Raw genomic sequence first — 25,127 nt, forward strand, 5'->3', positions numbered from 1 at the left:
TTATTATTCTGCATTCAAAATAAAGTTCAAGAGATTGTTTAAATACTCGGTTCGTAAAAATCAACTTCTTAGACTGCTTTTACCTACAACTTCAGAACTTTGTTTTTTCTTTCTTGGCATGTTTGCAGAGTATTTGTGCCAGATTTATACCACTTGTCAAATCAAAATGATATTTAGTTAAAACATACTTTAACTTTATCGAAACGAAAGTGATGTTTACCGTCTTGTTGGGCCGCTCCCAACAGGGTAAACTTCGATACTGAATGTAGACCCAAATATTTCACCAGCGAAAAAAGTTATTATGTCCGGTTTCTAGTTTTATTACGTGACTTTATTGATGACGTACATGGCGGAGTATTTGAGTCAAACAGTATCTTCCTACCATAATGGTTGAAAAAACCACGTCTCCGAATACTTCAATTCTTCGTCAAATTTTTAACACCTCATATTCCGGTCAAAGAAAATATAGAACTATCGTACCCGTTCTGGTTTTCCGTTTCTGTATTGGGCCAGATAATACGGGACTTGTCAAGTGTTTAAAAATGAAAGCGATGTTTGCCTAGTCCCATTGGGCCACCGCAATTGGTAATCTACATTTCAACAATATGCGAATGTTAGCCGGATTTTTTTTAAAGAGATAATCCTTACGAAAACGTATTTTACCCGTAAGATACTGCATGAAGTAATGTGAGGTTTCTACTTTTATGACATAACTTCATGATGATTTTAATGATGACGTATATTGTCAGGATTCATACAAACGTACAAAACTCAAGGAAATTTAGAACTTTCAGTAAAATTCTAGGAAATCAGGGAAATTTGTTTTCAAGTTTGAGTGAGTTTGCCCTGTAGTAATTGCTTCAATTATAAAAAAACTCCCAATGATATTACTCGATATTTGGGAAAAAAATGGAAAACTCAGTTAAATAAATGGGGAAAAAAATGGAAAACTCAGGGAAATGGGTTTTCCAAAAGTTGTATGAACCTTGAGTGTGCAATATTTAAATTGAACAGTATCTTTTTTTGGTACCCAAATACGATTGTAAAAGCACAAGTTATTTGTTAATGCAATTCTTAGTATCGCCAAAGCTTTTCCTGCTCTAGTTGAAAATTTCTGTCGAATAATCGTTTATATTTCATTTATATAAAAAACGTAACCATTTCACTTTAAACTAGTTGTTGAAAACATATATTATATAATATTGAACGAAGAAGGAACCAAATTAGACAACATTACACTGTTTATCAGCGTGTCGAAGAAGTCCTTTCACCCCTTTTCATCGAGGATCAAAAAATATGGGTCGAGCGACCTCTTCTTGTAATCATTGTCGCTCGTGGCCCTTTTAGATGTCGGTACGGCCTGTCGGCGCCCGTTGATTACGTCTACGTATCAAAACCTCGCCTTCTACTGACCAAATCTGGAAATGTCGGCGTCTGTCTTGGCGATTTTTAAGTGCTACATAATGGCCCGTAATGAAACCAAGGGTGGATTGAATTCGGCTCAAGAGAGAGGGAGGGAGGGGGGAAATAACGAATTAGAGTTTTAGCTCGAGTAAAAACAGGCCGAAAAATAATTCGTTTAAATGACAACCGAGACATTCGGCTAATCTCTTCGAATGAGAGCCGGATTAGAGTTTCCTCTCTCTCTTTCTCTCTTTTCAATATGAGCTTTTCAAAAGGGGTTTTGTTCAACTTTTAACTTCCTGGTGTTAGAGTTGCATCTATATGAGAAATGATACCATAAGTTCGTAAGGTATGTTCAGCATAAGTTTGTCACTGGTTACAAACTGGAGCTTGTCATGAAGTGAGTGAGGTAGGTCATAGATTCTCGTAAAGCGACGCCTGGTGAGGCGCTGTCAAAGGCTTAGTAATGCAGACCAAATAGGAAGATGGAAGTACTGCAAAATTAACGGAGTGTAGTCAGTTCTCGCTTGTCGTTCTCAAACTATATCTCGAGCTGTAAGTCTCTAGCATTACGAAGTGTAGGAAGTGTCATACTTTTGGGACATATCTTATAAACCTGTGATGATACTTATGAGTACCTCTTTTCTGCAGTGTTAAAGGGATATACTAATTCATAAACTGAATTAAGTAAGCTCTATTCGGGGAGACATGGGTCCTTGACAGAAACACAAAACTGTTTTAGAGAAATCTATGCGTGTTTTTGTAACAGAGGAAACGTACACAAAGTGCAAGATTCCAAATAAGATTTTTTTTCCAAACTGGTGCTCAAGACTTGGTACCCCTGGTGTCTAAAATAAAGTAACTTGTCCCAAGGACCAGTTCCCCTTACCCTTTGTACACTGTAAAAAATAAGCGTACTTTTGGCATTCAAAAATTATAGTGGCCGTTTAATTTTGAACAATCCTCTATTGACGCGTTCACATTTAACCAGAGACATTCAATTTTGAACAAGGAGTGTTTTAGGCATTCAAAACCAGCCATGAGCATTCATTTTTGAACAAACTACCGTCATATCGATCAAAACTTAACTCTAGCATTCATTTTTAGACAGCTTATATATTACCATTCAAAAATGAATCCTTATCCCATTCAATTTTCAATAACCGCCTTGCGCTAATGAAGTGTTCAGATTTAGTCGTTTTGGCGTTCTAATAGGATTGGAATAGTATTAGTATTAAAACAAGAGCGTTTCAAACGCTCAAATAAGGACTTTTTGGCTTTCAAACGAGTGCATTGTGGTTGTTCAAACGAATGTGATATGGGCATTCAAACGAGTGCGATATGGGCATTCAAACGAGTGCATTATGGGCATTCAAACGAGTGCATTATGGGCGTTCAAACGAATGCGATATGGGCGTTCAAACGAGTGTGATATGGGCGTTCAAACGAGAGCGATATGGGCGTTCACACGAGAGCGATATGGGCGTTCACACGAGAGCGTTATGGGCGTTCAAATGGAATTGTTTTTGGCTTTAAAACAACACTCTAAGAAAAAAGCGTTTAATGGGTATTCAAATGTGAACGAAATTGTTCAATCGCAAAAGGTGTGCAAAACAAAATTAATTCTGCCCTAAAATTACTTGATTCCACTGCTCTAAATTTCTACTACAAATAAAGCTTTCAATAAAAATACAATAACTTCTCAACAATTAACTATAACTTGTTTATTTACTGTGAATTAAATATGTATTTGTCTGTATAAACATAATTATACAATAATATCAAACGAAATGTTACGGATTATTGCGTATTTCACCTTTCCCTTATGTTTACATAGACCTTCAAATAGTTTGATAATATAATTTATTGCAACAACGTTTTAATCGGAAAGAACTTCATAATGAACACTTTCCTTAAGTGCAGACTTTCTTCATATAACTGAATTATTATTTAACACAACGATTGATGTGTTTCAAATTTACCCGCCCTCAGAAGATGTACAAGCTTTAAACACATTAGATTTCTTCCTTATCAGTGCGTATATTTAATATGGTATGCCCTATCATGAGGCATTCAGCGATGAAATTTGAAATCAAATTTCTCTATTCAAAATTCAACGCTATAACTGTCAAATTTCAATGCTTCATCAAACGCTTGTCCACCATGTATTAATAAATGTTGAACTGCTCAATTGTGAACGTAAGCAATTGAATATGAACGCTTGATCAAACTCTCCGATGTTGCTCAATAATGAATGCATAAAGGTTCAATATTAAACGTTTAATTTTCCAATTAAATTTGAGCGGTTTTGTGCTTAAATTTACACGATATACTTACCTCTTACGCACCGTTCAAATGTGAATGTGTGAGCGTCTTATTTTGAACAATAGTGTTCTGTTCAAATTTGAACGCAAAGAAATTATTCAAATTTGAACGTTAAAGCGTACCACCACAGTGTCGGGGCTACGCACGCCTAAGCATTCAAAGATGAACCTCACATTTTTACAGTGTATTTAAGTTGGAATTTTTAAAGTAGTCGTTGGGACCAGTGAGGTTCGGGGTTGAAATTAAGTGGTCCAACTAATTAATAAACATAAACTTTCCTATTAGTGACATAACGAAAACTCAATTTGCCTCGTCTCAAATATTTACGCGTTTCAACAACGATCGCCAATTTTAACCCTTCTAGTTCTAATTTGTTATTCTTAATATTAACTATTTGAGTTTCGTAAACAGTTTTTTTAATTAAATTTGCTATTCTATGGAGAGTAATAAAATTAGGTCATCATCATCTTTAATTCATTGCCATAAATGGAGCATTTCGCTTCTGTTAGGGTGTTTTTGACGCCTGCCCCGGACAAATAACAAAAAGCCTTTCAAAACATTGGATCTAGAAAGTTCTTTGAATGAACACTAGAACCAGGGTTCATACAAACCTGGAGAACCAGGGGACATAAATTGTTGAATAAAAACCAATTATTAGCTTTTCTCGACAAGAATACTTTCTTCTCCCAAGCCCAACATGGCTTTCTCCACAAACACTCATGCGTGACTAACCTACTCGTAGCTACACACCATTGGACCAAATGGCTCGACGATGGCTTTAGCGTCGATGTCATATACCTAGATCTAGCCAAAGCATTTGATAGCATTCCCCACTATAAACTACTTGAGGCCTTATTCACAGCGGGAATTACTGGCACTGCTCTATTATGGTTGACTAATTACTTATCCAATCGCAAACAAAGGGTAATCTTCCAGGGCTTCTATCGAGCAAGGTGTCCTCAGGGTTCGGTCTTAGGTCCCCGTCTCTTTAATGTCCTTATTAACTCACTTCCATCTGTTGTGAAATTCGCGCTCGTTCTGCTTTTCGCAGACGACACTAAACTCTCTTATCGCATTAAATCTGGTCTAGACTTTGCCAACCTCCAAGCGGATTTGGACTCTGTTGAAGCCTGGGCCACTAATCATGGCCTTCGCTTCAATGTGGACAAATGTGCTGTACTCCACCTGGGTTCTTCTAACCCGCATCATACCTACCTCCTCTACGGTAAGCCCATAAGAGGCACCCTATCCGAATCGGTATGTTATCGATTGGGCGTGTTATCAAAACAGCATTGTCCAAAACAGCTTTTTCATAAACGCGTTTGCCATTATAGCCATTTCTCGTTTCAGCGCATTTTGATTACAGCGTTTACATCTTGAGCGTTGTTTCGTGTTGTTGAAGGTATAAGTATTAGAGCTCGGCATTATCTATCCATCATCCACGTTATTTTATCCATAATCCATAATTATCAACAGAAGTTGTATGTTAAATCGAATTATGTCCACAACATTTATCTATAAATAGTCAATTATTCACTAATTTACGGATAACGGATGGATAATGCCGAGCTCTAATTAGTATTAATTTCAGCTTTAGGTTTGAATTTTAGTGGTTGTCAAACAAACAGTTTCGTGGTCTAGTGTGTTAATGCGTTTTAATGTTTTGTTGGGATGGGTTTTTTGAACTCCTATAAATTACCTTCCACCTTATCCAAAATATCCTCCTATTAATTAGCTGCCACCTTTTCCAATATATTATGATATTGATTAGCTGCCACCTTTTCCAAAATATTCTGATATTGATTAGCTGCCAACTTTGCCAAAATATTTCCCTATTAGCTGCCACCTTTTCCAAAATATTCTCCTATTAATTAGCTGCCACCTTTTCCAAAATATTCTCCTATTAATTACCTACCACCTTTTCCAAAATATTTTCCTATTAATTAGCTGCCACCTTTTCCAAAATATCCTCGAAATAATTAGCTGCCACCTTTTCAAAATATTCTCCTATTAATTAGCTGCCACCTTTTACAAAATATTCTCCTATTAATTAGCTGCCACCTTTTCCAAAATATTTTCCTATTCATTAGCTGCCACCTTTTCCAAAATATTTTCCTATTAATTAGGTGCCACCTTTTCCAAAATATTTTCCTATTAATTAGCTGCCACCTTTTCCAAAATATTTTCCTATTAATTAGCTGCCACCTTTTCCAAAATATACTCTTATTAATTTGCTGCCACCTTTTCCAAAATATATTCCGCGAACCAGTCCATAACCTGAGAATCACAAACGGTTATGAAACGCTGTAGTGCTAAACCGCTGGTTGGGAAAATAGCACTATATTGAGAAACGCGGAAACAGCAACCGCTGTTTTGGGAAATAGCGCTGTATTGAGAAACGCGGAAACAGCAACCGCGGTTTTGCTTCCACGCGGTTTTGCAAACCGCTGTTTTGGGCACCGCTTTATTCCAAAACGCTCTTTTGAAAACCGCTCAACTACCCGTGAACCATCCGAATCTGATTTGGGTGTCACCATAGAACCAAACCTAAAATTTACCTCTCAAACTAACAAAATCTGTAAACGTATTCACTCCCTTTCAGGGCTAATTCGTCGTAATTTCAACAATCGGTCTCAAAAATTCATTAAAACTATTTACAACGCCCTAGCATTACCAATTCTTGACTACGCCTCCCCCATATGGACACCGTCGTCCTCTTCCAGCATTTCCTCCTTGCAAAAAGCCCAAAACAAATTCACTAAATTAACCAACAAATTTGAGAAGCTCCCTGCCCATATAAGGTTATCAAAACTCCAAATAGACCCGGTACCCACGCGACATTTAATTAATAATCTCTGCCTATTACATGATTTTTTTAACAATAAGCTCGCGTTGGATATCGATACATTCTTCCAACCGGCACCTTTATCTTCTACCAGGGGTCACTCCCTCGAAATCCTAAAACCTAGAGTGTTGACCTCAGTCCGTCAACATCACTTCACAAGCTCGGTCATCTCTGATTGGAACGCACTCCCGGAGTCTATAATCTCTATCACCTTAAGGTCTAAGTTCCGCGCTGCCCTCTCCCAACATTTCCACTTGTAATATAATCCACCTGTCACTCCTCTCCTCTAGTCCTGGAAATTCCTTCATTCATCAATTACCTACAAGCACTTTTAGTTTAAATCTTAACTTTGTTTACTACTCTCATGTCCAAATCAAAAATTCCTACATTATTTAATTACCTATAAGCAATAGGTTCACTTAATTCCTAATATTCGTTTATTATTCCATGTTAAACTTAATAATTAATTACCTATAAGTACTTTGTTAATTTACTTCTAAATCCTTATTTTAATATTCTCACGTTAAAATCATAAATTAATTCCCTATAAGCACTGTTCTTTTAAATCTTAATACTTGTTTACTTTTTTTTTTCTCATGTTAAAATCATTAGTTAATTTCCTGTAAGCACTTTGTTCATTTATTTCTTAATGTTAATGTTTTTTACAATTCTCATGTTATAATCTCTCATCAATTTACTTATAAGCACTTTGTTCATTTAATTCCGCTATCTGTTTACTAATGTTACAACCATTCCGTCCGTACCCCAAAAGCCTACGGCTTGCCTGTACGTATCTAGTCCAAATAAATAAATAAAATAAAGAAATTTCTAATTTATAGCACAATTCATCGAAATCAGATGGGCTTAAAAGAAGGGTAAAGAGGTACCAAAATTGGTTTATATGACCAGTTGTTATACAGGGTGTTTCTGAAAAGTCCATCACAAATTAAGGGGCGTGTTTATGGGACCAAACTGAGCGGAAAGTACCAAAGAACATGGGGTGTACAACATTTTGTTACGGAGATATGCACTCTTAAAAATGTTGGGTTGTTTCTGACCCAAAGTGGGTTATTTTTCAACTCTTTGCTGGGTCAGTATTTAACCGACCCATTTTTTGGGTTGTTGATCCTTGACCCTAGAATTGGTTGTTTATTTAACACAATGTTGAGTCAACGTAAACGATAACTCAGATTTGGGCTAAACAGTAACCTTATTACTGGCTACATTGTAAAATCATATTTGGGTAAAAAACAACCCTAGCAAGGGTTATTTGTAATTTTGACGCAACTTTGGGATAAAAGGTAGCCACAAATTGGGTTAAATTCTTCCATAATTTTGGGTTGAACAAAACCCTAATTTGTGTTGTTTAAAACCTCTCAAAATAGAACCCAAATTGCTGTTTATTACATAGCTAAGCGTTTTTTCCCACCTCACGTTCCATATTTCAGCTTCCACCATATTGTAAGATCGCTGATTAGTTTTACCTGACGTATGTCACGGAGTGGTTCTAATTTCGTCCGTTGTTACACCCCAGGGCACCGCGTTCGCAGTTGGAAAATCGGAGCAAACGTGCTCTCAATTTCCGGACCGCATTTACAGGTCCCGGAAATTTGCATTCAAATGCATTGCATACCAATTGTGGGGCTCCACCAAAGGTACACGCAATTGCGCTGTTCTGATCCATTACTAAGATTCGAAGCCTTATGTATTTGAGTAAGACGAAACAACAGGCGTATACTTTATTTAAAACGTCAATATTAGTCCGTATCTCAATAATGTTCAATAGTTATTTTTTAAAACGATGCAACCCGCAATAAAGTAAATAACTATCGAAGAAAATGTGTAATAGTAATTGTATTTTTCTTAATATTTAAGATTATCATGTTTATCAACTCAAAATTAATAGAGAAAGAGTAACAAAGTCGCCTAAACAACCATCTAGTGTACAATATCGTGTATTTGTATGCTAGGTTTGCCTAAAATTGCAAATGACCCAATTTGGGTTAATGCAATAACCAAATTTTTTGGGTTTGAAACAACCCCATCCCAAACTACCAGGGAATGTTTATTCAACTGCTACTGGGTTATTTTTTAACCAAATTTTAGTTAAAACTCAAATAGCCCAACTCGTTCAACCCATGAGTTTTAAGAGTGTGGCCTTCCAAACATTCGCCCCTAAAACAAGGAAATATCCAAAAATGAGGAGTAACACTTAAGACCGACTAACCAGCTTGTTTAAAATTACTAGACAATTTCAATAGCCTTTAATCGAACAATTGATTTCTACCTTTACTAATCAGAAGCGTATAAATGAGTAGAAGTATGCCTACGGTGGTATTGTAAAATTAATCCCAAGTGACATGATGTTTCAAGATCTTCCCAGCACCAAGTAAAATGGTTCTGATTGAAGGGACTTTTATTAGCACAGCGTAAACAACGTTATTTTCAGGAATTAGTCCAAATGTCCACGGGCGGCATTACAAAAACGAGGCAGTCTTTCGAATGATACTTGGACATGTTGGAAGATCCCTGGCTTGTTCCTGTTATCTCAAACCGTAAAAAGCTACGCAAATCTTCATCATCACGGACAACACTCTTGTACGTTAGGTATGACCTTGAGAAAACCACCTTTGTGGGCCATTAACGCCGAAACGTGGCTCTGCATTGTAATTGTTCTCTGGGCGAGTTTACTCTGTTGGAAACAAACAACACGCCCCTTAATTGGAGATGGGTTTTTCAAATACATTCGAGATGTCCTTTTAGGTTTTCTCAAGGTCATACCTAACGTACAAGAGTGTTGTCCGTGATGATGAAGATTTGCGTAGCTTTTTACGGTTTGAGATAACAGGAACAAGCCAGGGATCTTCCAACATGTCCAAGTATCATTCGAAAGACTGCCTCGTTTTTGTAATGCCGCCCGTGGACATTTGGACTAATTCCTGAAAATAACGTTGTTTACGCTGTGCTAATAAAAGTCCCTTCAATCAGAACCATTTTACTTGGTGCTGGGAAGATCTTGAAACATCATGTCACTTGGGATTAATTTTACATTACCACCGTAGGCATACTTCTACTCATTTATACGCTTCTGATTAGTAAAGGTAGAAATCAATTGTTCGATTAAAGGCTATTGAAATTGTCTAGTAATTTTAAACAAGCTGGTTAGTCGGTCTTAAGTGTTACTCCTCATTTTTGGATATTTCCTTGTTTTAGGGGCGAATGTTTGGAAGGCCATATCTCCGTAACAAAATGTTGTACACCCCATGTTCTTTGGTACTTTCCGCTCAGTTTGGTCCCATAAACACGCCCCTTAATTTGTGATGGACTTTTCAGAAACACCCTGTATAAGTTGGCTGATTCCAGATATAGGGTAAGACATAGCGCAATTTCGTGAACCTTTGGTGGAAGCCCTGCCATTGGGAGGCTAGACGTTTCTCGTAACCCTATAGCCGATTGCCGAGGACATCTTTACCCTAACGATGATAATGAAGTAGAAACCAATATTTCTTTCTGAGAACTGCAAACGCGGTCCGGATACTGCGAACACGTTTGCTCCAATTTGTCAACTACGAACACGGTGTAAACAGACAGACACACAGACAGGTCCAGTGTAATACCTCTCCGTGACGCCATCGTCACTAGGAGAGGTAAAAAGCTTAGAAATTTTAATCAGGCGGATGGAAGAGTTATGATAAAAAATAAGGGATTTTCTACAATTTTATGGAGATTTTTCTCCGCATTGTCGGGATTAAATTTCTTGAAATTAGAAACCGTATTTTATAGAGAAAAGGAAGCGGGATTAGATTCACCCTGCACTTCTACATTTTATACTAAAATATTACGTATTTGGCTACCTGGGTTAGAACGTGATCCTTTTAAATTTCTAAGTCAAGGTTAAGATTCAGCTTTCAAAATGGGTAATTCACTGAATTTTATATAAAGGGACGTGTTATTCGATATATCTTGCGTGCGGAAGATAGAGTTAAGGAAGTAAGCTTATGGAAAACATTACGGAGAAAACTGAGATTCATTGAACGTGTTTATTGTCTCCGAGCCTTGAAGTCGTGGTAGTTGAACAATAAGTATACAGGGTGTTTCTGAAAAGTCCATCACAAATTAAGGGGCGTGTTTATGGGACCAAACTGAGCGGAAAGTACCAAAGAACATGGGGTGTACAACATTTTGTTACGGAGATATGGCCTTCCAAACATTCGCCCCTAAAACAAGGAAATATCCAAAAATGAGGAGTAACACTTAAGACCGACTAACCAGCTTGTTTAAAATTACTAGACAATTTCAATAGCCTTTAATCGAACAATTGATTTCTACCTTTACTAATCAGAAGCGTATAAATGAGTAGAAGTATGCCTACGGTGGTAATGTAAAATTAATCCCAAGTGACATGATGTTTCAAGATCTTCCCAGCACCAAGTAAAATGGTTCTGATTGAAGGGACTTTTATTAGCACAGCGTAAACAACGTTATTTTCAGGAATTAGTCCAAATGTCCACGGGCGGCATTACAAAAACGAGGCAGTCTTTCGAATGATACTTGGACATGTTGGAAGATCCCTGGCTTGTTCCTGTTATCTCAAACCGTAAAAAGCTACGCAAATCTTCATCATCACGGACAACACTCTTGTACGTTAGGTATGACCTTGAGAAAACCTAAAAGGACATCTCGAATGTATTTGAAAAACCCATCTCCAATTAAGGGGCGTGTTGTTTGTTTCCAACAGAGTAAACTCGCCCAGAGAACAATTACAATGCAGAGCCACGTTTCGGCGTTAATGGCCCACAAAGGTGGTCCCAAACAAAAGAACAAACTTTAATTTGTTTCGTTCAGTAAGTATTTCATGTGTCATAGATAAAACGCCATGATTAATGCACAAAGAAAATGTTATTGACAAGTTTTCGGACCGCGATGCTGAAATGTGGTGGTGCACCATCGTGCATGAACCTCATTCTGTTTATTAAACCTAAGGGTACGTCTTCGAGTAGTTCTGGTAAATCGTCCCGTAAGAACTACAAGTAAGCCACACCGTTTAACCTGGGCTCTAGGAAATATGGCCCAATTAAATTGTCACCCACAATACTACACCACACGTTTAAGCTGAATTGTACTTTGTGAATTCTAACGCAAGTTGCGTGTGGTTTTTTCTTAATCAGCAAACCAATTGGCGGCTGCTTGTTTTTGGATCGTCCTCGAAAATAGTGAGAACTTCGCCTGTTCTTAAAAAACAGAGCACTAAAACAGAGCACTATGTTTTTTAAGAAAGGAATAAAAGAGGTTTCACGTACATGTGTTTGTTTTATTAAACTCATAATTCAACGAAGTCTGTTACAATGCCTTTCTTCACAAATGCCGAATATGCGGATATGCACCTAATGTATGGACTAGCCGAGGGGAATGCCGCTGCAGCTGTACGCTTGTATCAGGAAAGATTTCCGCAGAGGCGACTACCAAATCGACTGACGTTCGAGGCTGTGGACAGACGTTTGAGGCAAGATGGACGAATCCAACCGGCTGGACCTCAACCTAGAGCGAGAGCCATCCCAGAGGCCGTAGAAGACGAAGTTCTCACCATTTTCGAGGACGAGCCTGAATCAAGTACCCGCCAAGTTGGTCGCCGATTAGGCGTAAACCACACGCTCGTGTGGAAAATCCTCAGAAGCCACCGGTTTCATCCTTTCCATGTTCAAAAAGTTCAAGGTTTGAATCCAGCGGACTACCCACGACGCACGGCGTTTTGTCAGTGGTTTCTGGCTAAAGTAAACGATATCGATTTCCCACGGGATTTGTTGGTTACTGACGAAGCTAACTTTTCACGGGATGGTATTATTAACTTACATAATAAACATCAATGGTCCCAGCTAAACCCCCACGCAACTTGCGTTAGAAGTCACCAAGTACAATTCAGTTTAAACGTGTGGTGTGGTATTGTGGGTGACAATTTAATTGGGCCAAATTTCCTAGAGCCCAGGTTAAACGGTGTGGCTTACTTGCAGTTCTTACGGGACGATTTACCGGAACTACTCGAAGACGTACCCTTAGGTTTGGTAAACAGAATGTGGTTCATGCACGATGGTGCACCACCACATTTCAGCATCGCGGTCCGAAATTATCTTAACGCGACCTTCCCTTTGCGGTGGTTAGGTCGAGGTGGACCTGTGGAGTGGCCTGCTCGATCACCCGATCTGAACCCTTGTGATTTCTTTCTTTGGGGCCACCTGAAAGACTTAGTTTATCAGACTGAAGTGCCCGATGTTGAAGAGCTACGTCGACGAATAATTCACGGCTGTCAAACAATTCGCGAAACTCCAGGCATTTTTCAACGTGTAAGGGAATCATTTGTAAGACGTGCTAATGTGTGCCTTAACGCGGGTGGTGAACACTTTGAACAATTTTTGTAACTAGTTGCAATTAAATGTTAAAACTTGTCAATAAATTCATTTTCTTCGTGCATTAATCATGGCGTTTTATCTATGACACATGAAACACTTACTGAACGAAACAAATTAAAGTTTGTTCTTGTTTTTGGGACCACCTTTGTGGGCCATTAACGCCGAAACGTGGCTCTGCATTGTAATTGTTCTCTGGGCGAGTTTACTCTGTTGGAAACAAACAACACGCCCCTTAATTGGAGATGGGTTTTTCAAATACATTCGAGATGTCCTTTTAGGTTTTCTCAAGGTCATACCTAACGTACAAGAGTGTTGTCCGTGATGATGAAGATTTGCGTAGCTTTTTACGGTTTGAGATAACAGGAACAAGCCAGGGATCTTCCAACATGTCCAAGTATCATTCGAAAGACTGCCTCGTTTTTGTAATGCCGCCCGTGGACATTTGGACTAATTCCTGAAAATAACGTTGTTTACGCTGTGCTAATAAAAGTCCCTTCAATCAGAACCATTTTACTTGGTGCTGGGAAGATCTTGAAACATCATGTCACTTGGGATTAATTTTACATTACCACCGTAGGCATACTTCTACTCATTTATACGCTTCTGATTAGTAAAGGTAGAAATCAATTGTTCGATTAAAGGCTATTGAAATTGTCTAGTAATTTTAAACAAGCTGGTTAGTCGGTCTTAAGTGTTACTCCTCATTTTTGGATATTTCCTTGTTTTAGGGGCGAATGTTTGGAAGGCCATATCTCCGTAACAAAATGTTGTACACCCCATGTTCTTTGGTACTTTCCGCTCAGTTTGGTCCCATAAACACGCCCCTTAATTTGTGATGGACTTTTCAGAAACACCCTGTATACCCTAAATTTCCAAAAATTATTAAAGAGGCATACGCTTGAATTCAAACGTCAACAATAGCTATGTTTAAAATGATTTTAGGAATAAAGTTTCTTAAAACGATTTAACTGGAATTAAGGTAAATTACTGACGATTAAAATAATTAAAATCAATTATATTTACTTAATTACTCAAGAAAAGCCTCTACCGTTGGTAAGATAGCTCCGGGCTCGACTCGGAGAGGTTTATTTTGGTTTCCCAACTTGTTTAAAAATACGAAAAGAAAAGCCCTTTTTTATTATTTTAGAATCACGTTTACATGGGCGAATAATTTTACAGTAATTTAAATCTTTTAACCTTGCGGTTTTTGCTTTTATTTCATTTTAAAATTTTTTCTTTCTTTCTTTTCGCTACGCTCGAGTGATTTTCATTTTAAATTCCAAGTTCATTGAATAAATTACTACAATAATTTTTTTCAAGTTCTCTTAATTGCGAATAGGACAGATAATTTGCATAATTATTATAAACTTTACGGCTTTTTAAATTGCGATTATTTAATCAGTATAGTTTTATTGGGCGTATCGAGAATAAATGTAAAAAAGGAGGTAATACTTTGTTACGCATGACGTGACACTTTCTCTCGAGCGATTGAGTAGCTATTAAAAATAATGTTCGGGAAATATATAGCAATTAAAACATTGCTATTTGTAAGTTAAACTTCCGTCTGACTGACTACTTCAAGAACATCCAGTCCAAATCGATTTACTTAGGAAGCTGAAATTTTGCTGAGGCGTTAGTAGGTAGGCAGAAAGGTATGTTAGAAGGATGATGACACTGTGTAATACTTAAGTTCTGTAACATAACTTGATTCTTCCCAGGTTCACCCTTTTTGCTTGCTCTCCTGCTTATCAAACTTCAGATTGGTATCGTACCATGTCAATAAATTAAGTTTAATTTTAAATTAACTCTCAATTCAGATAATAGTTATAGGACAAGCCTGGGATATAGGATGTCTCTTGCCTGTGTTTTAAAGGCCGACTTCCATCGAAAAGGGTTCCAGCAAACTGGAAACCGAGCATCTAGACTAATGGAGCGAGCGACGGTGCCGATTTTCGAATCCCCGCTGGGGCAAAAGATGGAGGGGTTCTAGCTAACCGAAAGCCGTGCAATGTGGTTCAAGCGAACTGAAGATACACAATAGAGAATTTCCTTCAGGGGAAAGCAGAAATTCGAGAGGAAATAAATTTAAAACGATTTCCATTGTTCATCTTCAGTTAGCGAGAACCCTTCCAACTTTTGACCCATCGGGGCTTCGAAAATCGGCACGTTCGCTTCATTGTTAGTCTCGATGCTCGGTTTTCAGTTCGCTAGAACCCTTTTCGCTGGAAGTCGGCCTTTAAGAGAGTTTTGAAAGATTTTCCGGCCGTAAGAGTTTTGTCCAGGAAAAACCCAACCCCGACCCTTGGCGTTGCGAAAGGCATATTTTAGCGGCGACATTTTGCTCCATAATTAGGTTTAATGGGTTTAAAATTACAAAATTCATACATCGGGTTACAATACTTGATTAAGGTTACTTTACACAAGTTTTAAGAAAAAAACAATTTTCATAGTTCAATTTGACACTGAAATCCGAGGATGCAAGTATATCGTTTTCCGTTTTCCCCAGTTTCTTTGAAACGCAATATTCCTGCACGTTCATGTAATGTAATGGGCAAATGTTATAATGTCAATCACCTCTACTAAAAAGCAAAACTTATTCCATAATCTCTATCTCAAACATAACCACAACAGCCAACAGTCCAGTAATAAAAATAAGAAATCTTTTAAACGGATCTGAAAAGAGACCCCCTAGTATGACTCCATTTTAAAACATTAAGAAGCGAATCTGGTAGCTCGATCCCATTCCACTCTGCTGAAGGTTTTCTTTAAAGATCCCGCAGACCTAAAATCCCTAAAAGTATTCTTTCTTGATCCGATCGTGGGTTTATGACCGAGGTTTTTTTTTCCTTTTATTTTTTACACCTAAAGAAAATAAAAATGTATCGAAAAAATATTTCAAATGTTCTACTCGTGTCAAACGTCAGATTCTATTATCTGAGGATTAGGGGAGGTTGGTTTCCTTCTGGTTCAAGTAGAACCGAACTGAAGATAAACAATAGAGAATGTTTCGTCAGAGGGATACAATAATTATGAATTGGGAATGAAAAATAATTAAGAGAGTCTAGATTTGTTTATCTTCAGTTCGTTAGAAAGCACGGCTTTCACATGGTTAGAACCGCAGTTAGCTTTAAAAAACTCCTCAAAAGTTTTGCTTGGCATGCAGAGTCCTGCACGGGCCGGGTTTTCCACATTTGAAAATTGTATCGGGCCGGGTCGGGCTTTTCAAATTTTGGAAATTAAGGGGCCGGGCCGGGTCGGGCTTTTCAAATTTCGGAAATTAAGGGGCCGGGCCGGGTCGGGCTTTTCAAATTTCGGAAATTAAGGGGCCGGGCCGGGTCGGGCTTTTCAAATTTCGGAAATTAAGGGGCCGGGCCGGGTCGTGCTTTTCAAATTTCGGAAATTAAGGTGCCGGGCCGGGTCGTGCTTTTCAAATTTCGGAAATTAAGGGGCCGGGCCGGGTCGGGCTTTTCAAATTTCGGAAATTAAGGGGCCGGGCCGGGTCGGGCTTTTCAAATTTTGGAAATTAAGGGGCCGGGCCGGGTCGGGCTTTCCAAATTTTGGAAATTAAGTGGCCGGGCCGGGTCGGGCTTTTCAAATTTTGGAAATTAAGGGGCCGGGCCGGGCTTTTTTTCATTTTTCAAAATTTTCAGAACTTGATTCTCGTTTAATCCAAAATTCAAATGAAAGATAACTTATAAGCTTCTAAGAACAAATGTGACAAACAATTATCAAAAGAAATGAATAATACACGACGCTAAAGCAAATATGAATTCAATTCATTGATGTTATGTAAAAAATATTAAAATTACAACTGCACTACGCGTAATGGGCCGAGCCTGTTAAATTCATGCAATATGTCGGGTCGGGCTTGGTTAATGCATGTAACGGGAAACCACCTATTTAGTCGGACCCTGGCCGGGTTTCGGACTTTTTCTAAATGCTCAATCCCGGGCCGGGCTCGGATCGGTCCTGAAAAACTCGGCCCGTGCAGGTATCTGTTGCTCGGCACGATTATTCTATTGTTTATAAGTCTTGATGCTTGGTTTTCAGTTCCCCAGAACCTTTTTCGTTGGAACTCGACCTTTAAAGGTTTCATTCGGTTTATAAAGACTCGCTCTATGAAGTGCAAGCATTAAGATAGTGTGGCAGTTTGAAAAAAAAAAGCGGAAGTCACTCGAACGAGGTTGAAAAAACTGTCAAGAAAGATAAATTTGAGATACAAATTTTTAAGGGTGATATTTTTTGATAGAGTAAAATGGTGAAGCTGAAGAAAAAATAAATATTGCCCACGCGTTATGAGTAGGAGTTGCGGAGTTGTTCGACTTCTGTAGATAACTGCATTATATGCCTCATTTCATGACCTCCATAAAACTATTTCATTCAAGAAATTTCTCCTCCGTGTAGAGGTTTTGCTCACTGCAGATATTAGATTTTATCAGAAAAAAACATAAAGAACGCCCACTTTGTGGATTTAAAATAAATTTATGCAGAGGCTCCTTCAGTTTAATCATACGATTAATTTTATCTACGTTACAGCTGTTTGTCCTTAAAGATGGGCGTTAAGTTCCGATGTTGTATCGAAATAAATACCGGTATTTGGGTATGTACCGATACATCGGTATCGGTTCGTAAATAATCGATATTATATTAATAGCACCATCAGGTTTTATATATTTCACCAATTGTAATCATAGATGTCGTTACAAGAGATGTTTAGGATGTCATTAAACCCTTTTCAGGTTCTATTTTCTATTATTTCGTGATAACTAGCTGACAAATCTATCATTTAAGCTTTCTAACAAGCTCAATTTGCGCTTAAAGTTCCTTATTTGTTGGTAATATCATAAGTTTATAAGATATGTTCCAAAAGTATGACACTTCCTATAATTCGTTCGTAATGCTATAGCTCTCAGTAACCAGTGACAAACTTATTGCACATATCTTATGAACTTATGATAATATTGATATTGGAAAATTTATCTGTTAAATATTGGTTTAATTGAACCATTTTACAAATTGATAAGCCATTCGTGTCGATTTAAAATTATCGATTCTCAGTTGGTATCGCTAATTCTCTACGAAAAAAAATACTTTTTGTTCAAATAGGTTAAAATTCCAACCCGTTATGTTAATGTTTTAATTACTTTTCTAACCGTAATTTTTCGATATTAACATGGATTTTAATCAAACTCGATTCAGTTTAACTATAAGCATAAGATATAATGGAACTAATTCCAAAATTTAACAAATTTCGTTTTTGTTTTAGAAATCTTTTAGATTTTATGATTTCTACTTTGGTTTGGGATTTCATCTCAAGCGTTTCGCTAGAAGTGTTCGGGATTTTGTGTGAATGTGTAATAGAGAGATATTATATCTATGTCTCTCTTTGTAACTCAATACTTGCATCCACTTTTACCGACCGAATCTGTGGCTATAAAATAAATGTGCTTTTGTTTTTAAATGAAACTTGATCATTTAATTGAATTCTAAAGTTCTCCATATTTTATTGTTTTTTCAGGGTTACCTGAAACGAATTCCAACTACGGGTCGTGAAGCCAAGATCAGCGAATCGGATTTCGCCGAACTTTTTGGAAATATAGAAGACATATACAGATTTAACAGGTCAGTACCAATATTTTAATCTTCGACGAATGATAATTAACGGTACAGTATTATTTTAGTTCCCCCATAGTTTTAAATTAAAAGGTCAGGTAACATAACATTATACCAAGAAGCGATATCTAGTTTACTAGGGAGAAGGAATAAATTCGCCACATTTATAGCTTTATCTCCAAGTCCAAACGTAGGTCCGGAGTTAATCCCCGCCGCCTATAAATTACAACCAGCATCTCATTGGTTCTTGAAAACTGACGTCAGCGCGACGCGAAAGTACGTATTTTCCGACTGAGGAGGACGGAGGAGAGGCGAAATAGCCCGGCCTTGTTTTACGTCCCCCCTTGTATTTTGAAAGGGGGACTGGGACTATGGCCCGCGAATACTTAGGCGTCTCAAACCTTCTTTCTAATAAACTAGATATCACTTCTTGATTTTACCTTTAAAGAACTGCATTTTAATAAATATAAAAGAAAAAATCCTTAAAAAAAATAATCTCTTATTGCAAAATAATTAGCACTAGTAGGTTTTATTTATCAGACGCCACCAAACCTATGGCGGCGCGGTAATATCGTATTTAAGACTAATTAAATGGGAATTATTTTGCAATAAGAGATTGTTTATTTTGCTAATATTATTTTTCCTTTCATATTTAGAAAAAAGCCGTTCTTTTAATTTAAGGTGTTATGTTATGTTGCCTGAACCTTTTTATTATATATTTGAAAATGGGGAAATTTGAGCGTATTGTTATTTGAAAGAAACATAAATATTTCGGAAAGATCCATCCATAATTGTGGCGCCTACTGCTTCAAAATCTCTGTAACTATGAATGACATTTGACTCCATAGAAGTGCGCACCTCATTCGAGTTAGCAGGCAGTAATTACCCATAACAACACGTCATAAGTATAAGGGTTGTTTTCCATCAAGATGGACGAAGATTTTAGAATTTTTCTCAAAACCTATGACATTAATATATAAAAGCAGAAATTCATACAGCCAAAAGTTCATAAGATACGTTCCATAAGTTTGTCAGTGGTTACTGAGAGCTTGTCATGAAGTGACGTTGGTGAAACGTCATAGATTCACCTATTGAGGCGTTGTCAAAGGCTCAGTACAGACCAAATAGGAAGATGGTAGTCCTGCAAAATTAACCGAGTATAGGACTTCAATTCTCGCTTGTCGTTGTCGAACTAGCTCACAGCAAAAAGAATATACCAAGGGGAGAGGAAACTTTGGAAATAGGGAGCGGCTCTGAATTTGGAGAAACTATTTCCGGTTGTTCACGTGACCGTGTTGTCTACTTAAAAATTACCTTTTGTGCGACAACTATCAACCCGGAGATCAGCCCTTTGTAACCACCAAAAATAAGCAGTCGACCTAATTTAACCAGTTAAAGATGTCGCTGCTTAGCCATTCAAAAAAGAAAAAAAAAAACCGGATTTAGTTACTCCAAAGCTGTTGCCCGTTCTTTTCAAAAGCCTTGTGAAAGGCTAAATTTGCTGCTCCTCTTGGTATATTATCTTTGCTCTCAGTAAGTCTCTAGCATTACGAAGTATAGGTAGCGTCATACTTATGGAATATATCTTATAAACTTATGATACAGCTAAAAGGAATGATGGTGTAGACGTTTTCTCAACATACGTTGAACCAATCCCATGCGGGTTCTGGCTAGCAGACACCTCTAAACATGGCGAGGCAGTAGTCACCTTTTTAAGACCAACTAAATTACTTTTAAAGAGTTTTTTTTAATATTTTCCCTTCTATTTTTTGAAAAAACGTCATTCTTTTAATGAATAATGTTTCCTGAACCCCCCACCTGTATGGAATATTGCAATTCTGAATCGTATTATTTCTTAGAAGTAGTTGATTATACTATTTCTAATTTTAAGTTTATTAATACCTAAAAGCATCTAATGACTTCCGTTAATTTCACCCAGAAAAATGCTAGGAATTTGTCGAATCCGCTTAAAGTTCTAATTCCAAATTTATTTGTTTTCCCTCTTTGATCTTCGGTGATCTCATACCCTTGATATTTTTTACACCCTGTGTGGCGCGGAAATTATCGAACACTTAGCACGCGATGAAAGGAATCTTAATTTAAATAATCTTGTAATTAAAGGTTATCATTAATTTGGATACCCCATCATTTCTACACACACAAAAAAAATTTCCTAGTATTTTTTCGCAGTCACCATAAGTTTATCATGCCTCTAAGTACACAAATATGGGTTACAACTGGGCATCTTCCGCAGGCTACTGTGACGTCAGAACTCGTATAGCGCTAAGATCCGAAGAGAGAAAATTTTGAAATTTCTGTCGCGGTGCAGCCACCAAACGGTCGAGACGATTACTAAATGGGTCACATGGAAGAAAATCATCCAATGGAATAAAGGAGACTTTTACGTTTCGTATAGGCAGGAATTGGGGGGGGGGCACGAATTTTACTTAAGCAACGTCAAAATCCCTAACTCTCTCTCGTGAGATAGAGGCGGTTTCAGTCCTGAAACATTCTAAATGGGATAAAAGAAACGCTAGGATAGGCAGTACAATTTTGTATTGAAGTTGAGGTAATAAATGATACGGAGAGAGTATAGGGTTGCCATAGGAGAAGCAGCCATATCTCTACTTATAGGCATGATAAACTTATGCAGTCACTTAATGCAGTGAACAAAGTTCAAAGTTCTTTTCTTTTTGGAAACAAGACCCAGCTGCGATTTCTTAAGCCTCGTCAAATGTATGGTTGGCGCCAAAATGTTTTTCGGTTTCTTTTTTACCAGGCCGCTAATTTGGTGGCCTCGAATTTCAGTCTGCTACGGGATGAATTATTTAAAGGGTTGATGGAACTGTAAAGTTTCAATCCAAAACAAAGTAGCGTCAAAAGTCTTCATAGTTTAACTGCTCAATTACCATGATTTATAAATATCATAATTTACCGAGTAAATTATGAATTTGAAATTCCAGGCTTAATTTAATTAGTGTTTTGTCTGTAATTAATAGTATAAGTTTATAAGATATATTAAATAAGTATGACGCTACCTTTACTTCGTAATGCTAGACTTAATAGGGACTTGGCAATTCGGGCTTAACTCCACCCTCAGCGCCATTATGGTATGTTTTTTGCAGAATGAAAGCTATATAAGCCCCTCCTCTTGGTATGTTTTAGCACTAGTGGAAGGTAGTCTGACGTTTCATGACGTAGTAATGCCAAGTCCCTATTACTGCATGAACGAGTTGGATAACGACGCGAGAATTGACTACACTCGGTGGTTTTGCAGTCCATCTTATTTATTCTGTACTAAGTTTTTGACAGCACCTCACCAGGCGTCGCTTTACCTCGAATCTATAACCTACGTCACTCACTTCATGACAAACACTCATTAACTAGTGACAAACTTATGGAACATACCTTATGAACTTATGTTATTAGTAATTAAAGGTTTTTTCGTGTAGGTTTTTAGCGCCATATATACTAAATCATTGACAAAAACGAATGTTAATTAATCGGCCAAATTACCATTATAAATCCTTATTTTGCAATGATATTTGGTATATTAGCACCGTTACGGATTTACAAGTAGGACTTGTATGTCAAAAATAAAATCATTGACATCAATTATTAGCAGAAGTAAGATGAGACTAGAACAAGATGGCCCAAGGGCTGGGCCTTAATAGTAATTTTACACGGCTCACGTGACCCCCCGTATAGTTGATCTCCAATAAATCGTACAACTAAAAACATTTCTGAAACGCAATCGTGTATCCCCTTAATTTCTAATAACGTCACATTTCAAATAATATTAATGAAACTAAATTGTGCACCCCACTAAAGTATAATTTTTCAAAACCATACGAATCAAATAATGTATCTAAAACCAAATCCTGGATCCCCTAAACCAGAAATCACTATGACCGTAAACCGTCCCCTCTATTTTACGAAACCTAACCTAACCTAACCTAACCATTCAGCATAATCTCTGATGTATCACGCGCATGGTGCCGTTTCTAAAATTTTAACGGAATAAAATTCCGTGTAAAATTAAAAAAGTGCAGTAGTGCACGAAAATTATCATCTTGTTTCCCTTCACTCAAAAAAGCCCGCGAGATTTAAACTACCTTTCTTTCCTCTCTCTCCGAGCGGGATGCCCCCTCTCCCTCTTCCCCCTCTCACTAATATACCAGGCAGGCAGTTCTCTCTCTACGCGGAGCTTCGTATCGCCACCGCGTACGCTAGCGATCTCTCTCTCTCATCGTAAGCGTACGTTTCGCGGACGCGACCGGTTTCCCTCTCTTATCGTAAGCGTTCGTTTCGCGGACGCGTCCGGCACAGGGACAGGGACAGGGACAGGGACAGGGACAGGGGTTTTGGTGCCGTTTCTTAAATTTTAAACGGAAAAATTCCGTGTAAAATTAAAAATCGAGCTAACCAAATTCTTCACTTGGCGAAAGTGAATATTCTTGATAACACACCAACGGTTGGCCCTCTGGTAGCGGTTTCTGAATTTTCCCTCCAAAACGTGAGACGCTCGGGGCGGTAGACGGCCGAACTAGATTCAAGCACCCGCGTCCGTGTTCCACGGCTTTAGGATGAGGGGAAGGGGGTAGGAAATTGTTTTGGAGCTCGACCAATTTTTTTCTCTCTAGTGTAGGCGCGATCGAAGCGGCATAAAATCCTCAAATTTGTTCACTAGTGCCAGGATCTACTACCAATGCTAGAGCTCTTCACTTCTAGTCTCATCTTACTTCTGTTATTAGTAATTTGCCTCATTGTTTAATTACCATATGTTATAAATCAGTATAATTTGCATTGGTTTTTCCTATTTGGTAAATTACCACCTTCAAGATTTAAATCTTTCTCTAAATATTTTTATTTACCCTCTATTTAAAATAAGTTTCCAGAATTTATCGCGCAATTTAAGTCATTTCTAACCCTTTTTAAATTTAAAATTTACGTTGATTTTTGGGTCATCGTTTTTATTTATTTCGTCGAACCTAAATTATTTAGAAACGAAAAGGATGTCAATTTCGAAATATTATTTTTTATTTTTTGATTTTTTGACGATTTGAAGTTTTAACCGGAAAACCCCATAAATCATGTCAAATTTGAGTCTCATTGATTAAGTTTGAAAAGCCGGGGTCAATACAAACTTTCGCTTCTAAAATACGTGTTAAACTCCACCCTCACTCCTTATAGGAAAGTGGTTTTTATTGAGACTTATATAACTGTTTATGAAAATTTTATTTTCCATGCCTACACCCTAATGAGTTGTCACGTTGAAGTGTGATAATGAATTAGCACAATGATTTGCTCATTTGTGGTTACTTTTAACGAACTGGCGCGAGCACTTTTCGCAATTGGAAATAAGCAAGATGTCTTTGATTATAACTGTCAATTATCGTTTTATTGGGTAATGAGTAATTACGGGCGATATAAAATTAACAATATGGCATAATGCTTGAGAGTTACCGATAATTCCTGGATCGCTTGAAAATGTATGGAACATTGTGTTGTAGACTGTAGAGTTCCTACACCAACACAAGTATGGTAAACACATCGATCGTTGTGCTCCTCTCAAACTCTTCTGTTTGTTGTCATGATTGCTAAGTTCTTAGCCACACAAATATTGTTACTTTTAACATAAGTTTATAAGATATTCCATAAACATGACACTTCCTATACTTCGTAATGCTACTGAGAGACATACAGCTCGAGCTAGTTCGAGAACGACAAGCGAGAATTGACTACACGCGGTTTTGCAGTCCATCTTCCTATTTAGTCTGTACTAAGCCTTTGACAACGCCTTACCAGGTGTCGCTTTACGAGAATCTATGACGTTTCACCTACGTCACTTCATGACAAGCTCTCAGTTGCCAGTGACAAACTTATGGAATATATCTTATCAGAAACTACAGATGGGCATCGCACCGTGCTAGGGTGAATTCTATAACTGTTTGGTATTTACCAAATCCCCAGCAATCAACTCCCTAATTTCGTCTTGGGGTGGGACTGTGAGAGAAAAATCCACAAGTACGTCTTGCCAAATAGTTTAACGCAAAAAGACTAATGATGAGGGAACTATTTATCGCGTATATGTGATTCGGTTTAGTAACCTTGCTCCAAATGTTCTGAAGTTGAAGAATCATGTTACAAATTACCCCGCTTTGTGGTACACTTCTCTCAAAGAGAAGTATTATTTACTTCTGATCTTATGAACTTATGCTTTTAAGTATAGTCCTCATAGTGATTTTGTATCACCATGTTACTCGTTATCTATTTGAAATCAAATATGTCTTTTTTTTTCAAATTATGCACCTAGTTTCGAATTTTTATTATTCGAGTTTATTATTATTAGATCGCGGCCAAAACATAGCGGTTCTGTTACAATATCTGTTACTTCGGAATAAATTATAGTACGCAGATAAATTGCGTTGGCGAATGCATTTAAAAATTTCCCTCGTAATTTGCTTGACGCTCGTAAACTGTTAGAAAATCGAGTTGTTTTTTTTTTCTAATTTTGTACGTGGGTTTCATTTGAA

At 37.6% G+C, this 25,127-nt stretch overlaps 1 protein-coding gene across 1 annotated transcript in view; it reads left to right on the forward strand.

Moving 5' to 3' along the window:
* GEFmeso (Guanine nucleotide exchange factor in mesoderm) overlaps positions 1-25,127 on the forward strand; it is a 139,661-nt gene that overhangs the window by 102,385 nt on the left and 12,149 nt on the right. The window contains exon 3 of the mRNA XM_089860605.1: positions 18,497-18,600. Coding sequence (XP_089716731.1) covers positions 18,497-18,600 — 104 coding nt within the window. The remainder of the gene's footprint in view (positions 1-18,496; positions 18,601-25,127) is intronic.

This window comes from Phalangium opilio, unplaced genomic scaffold, assembly GCF_054372755.1.
Source record: "Phalangium opilio isolate 3A_F unplaced genomic scaffold, DU_Popi_V2 ptg000002l_1, whole genome shotgun sequence".
Lineage (NCBI taxonomy): Eukaryota > Metazoa > Arthropoda > Arachnida > Opiliones > Phalangiidae > Phalangium > Phalangium opilio.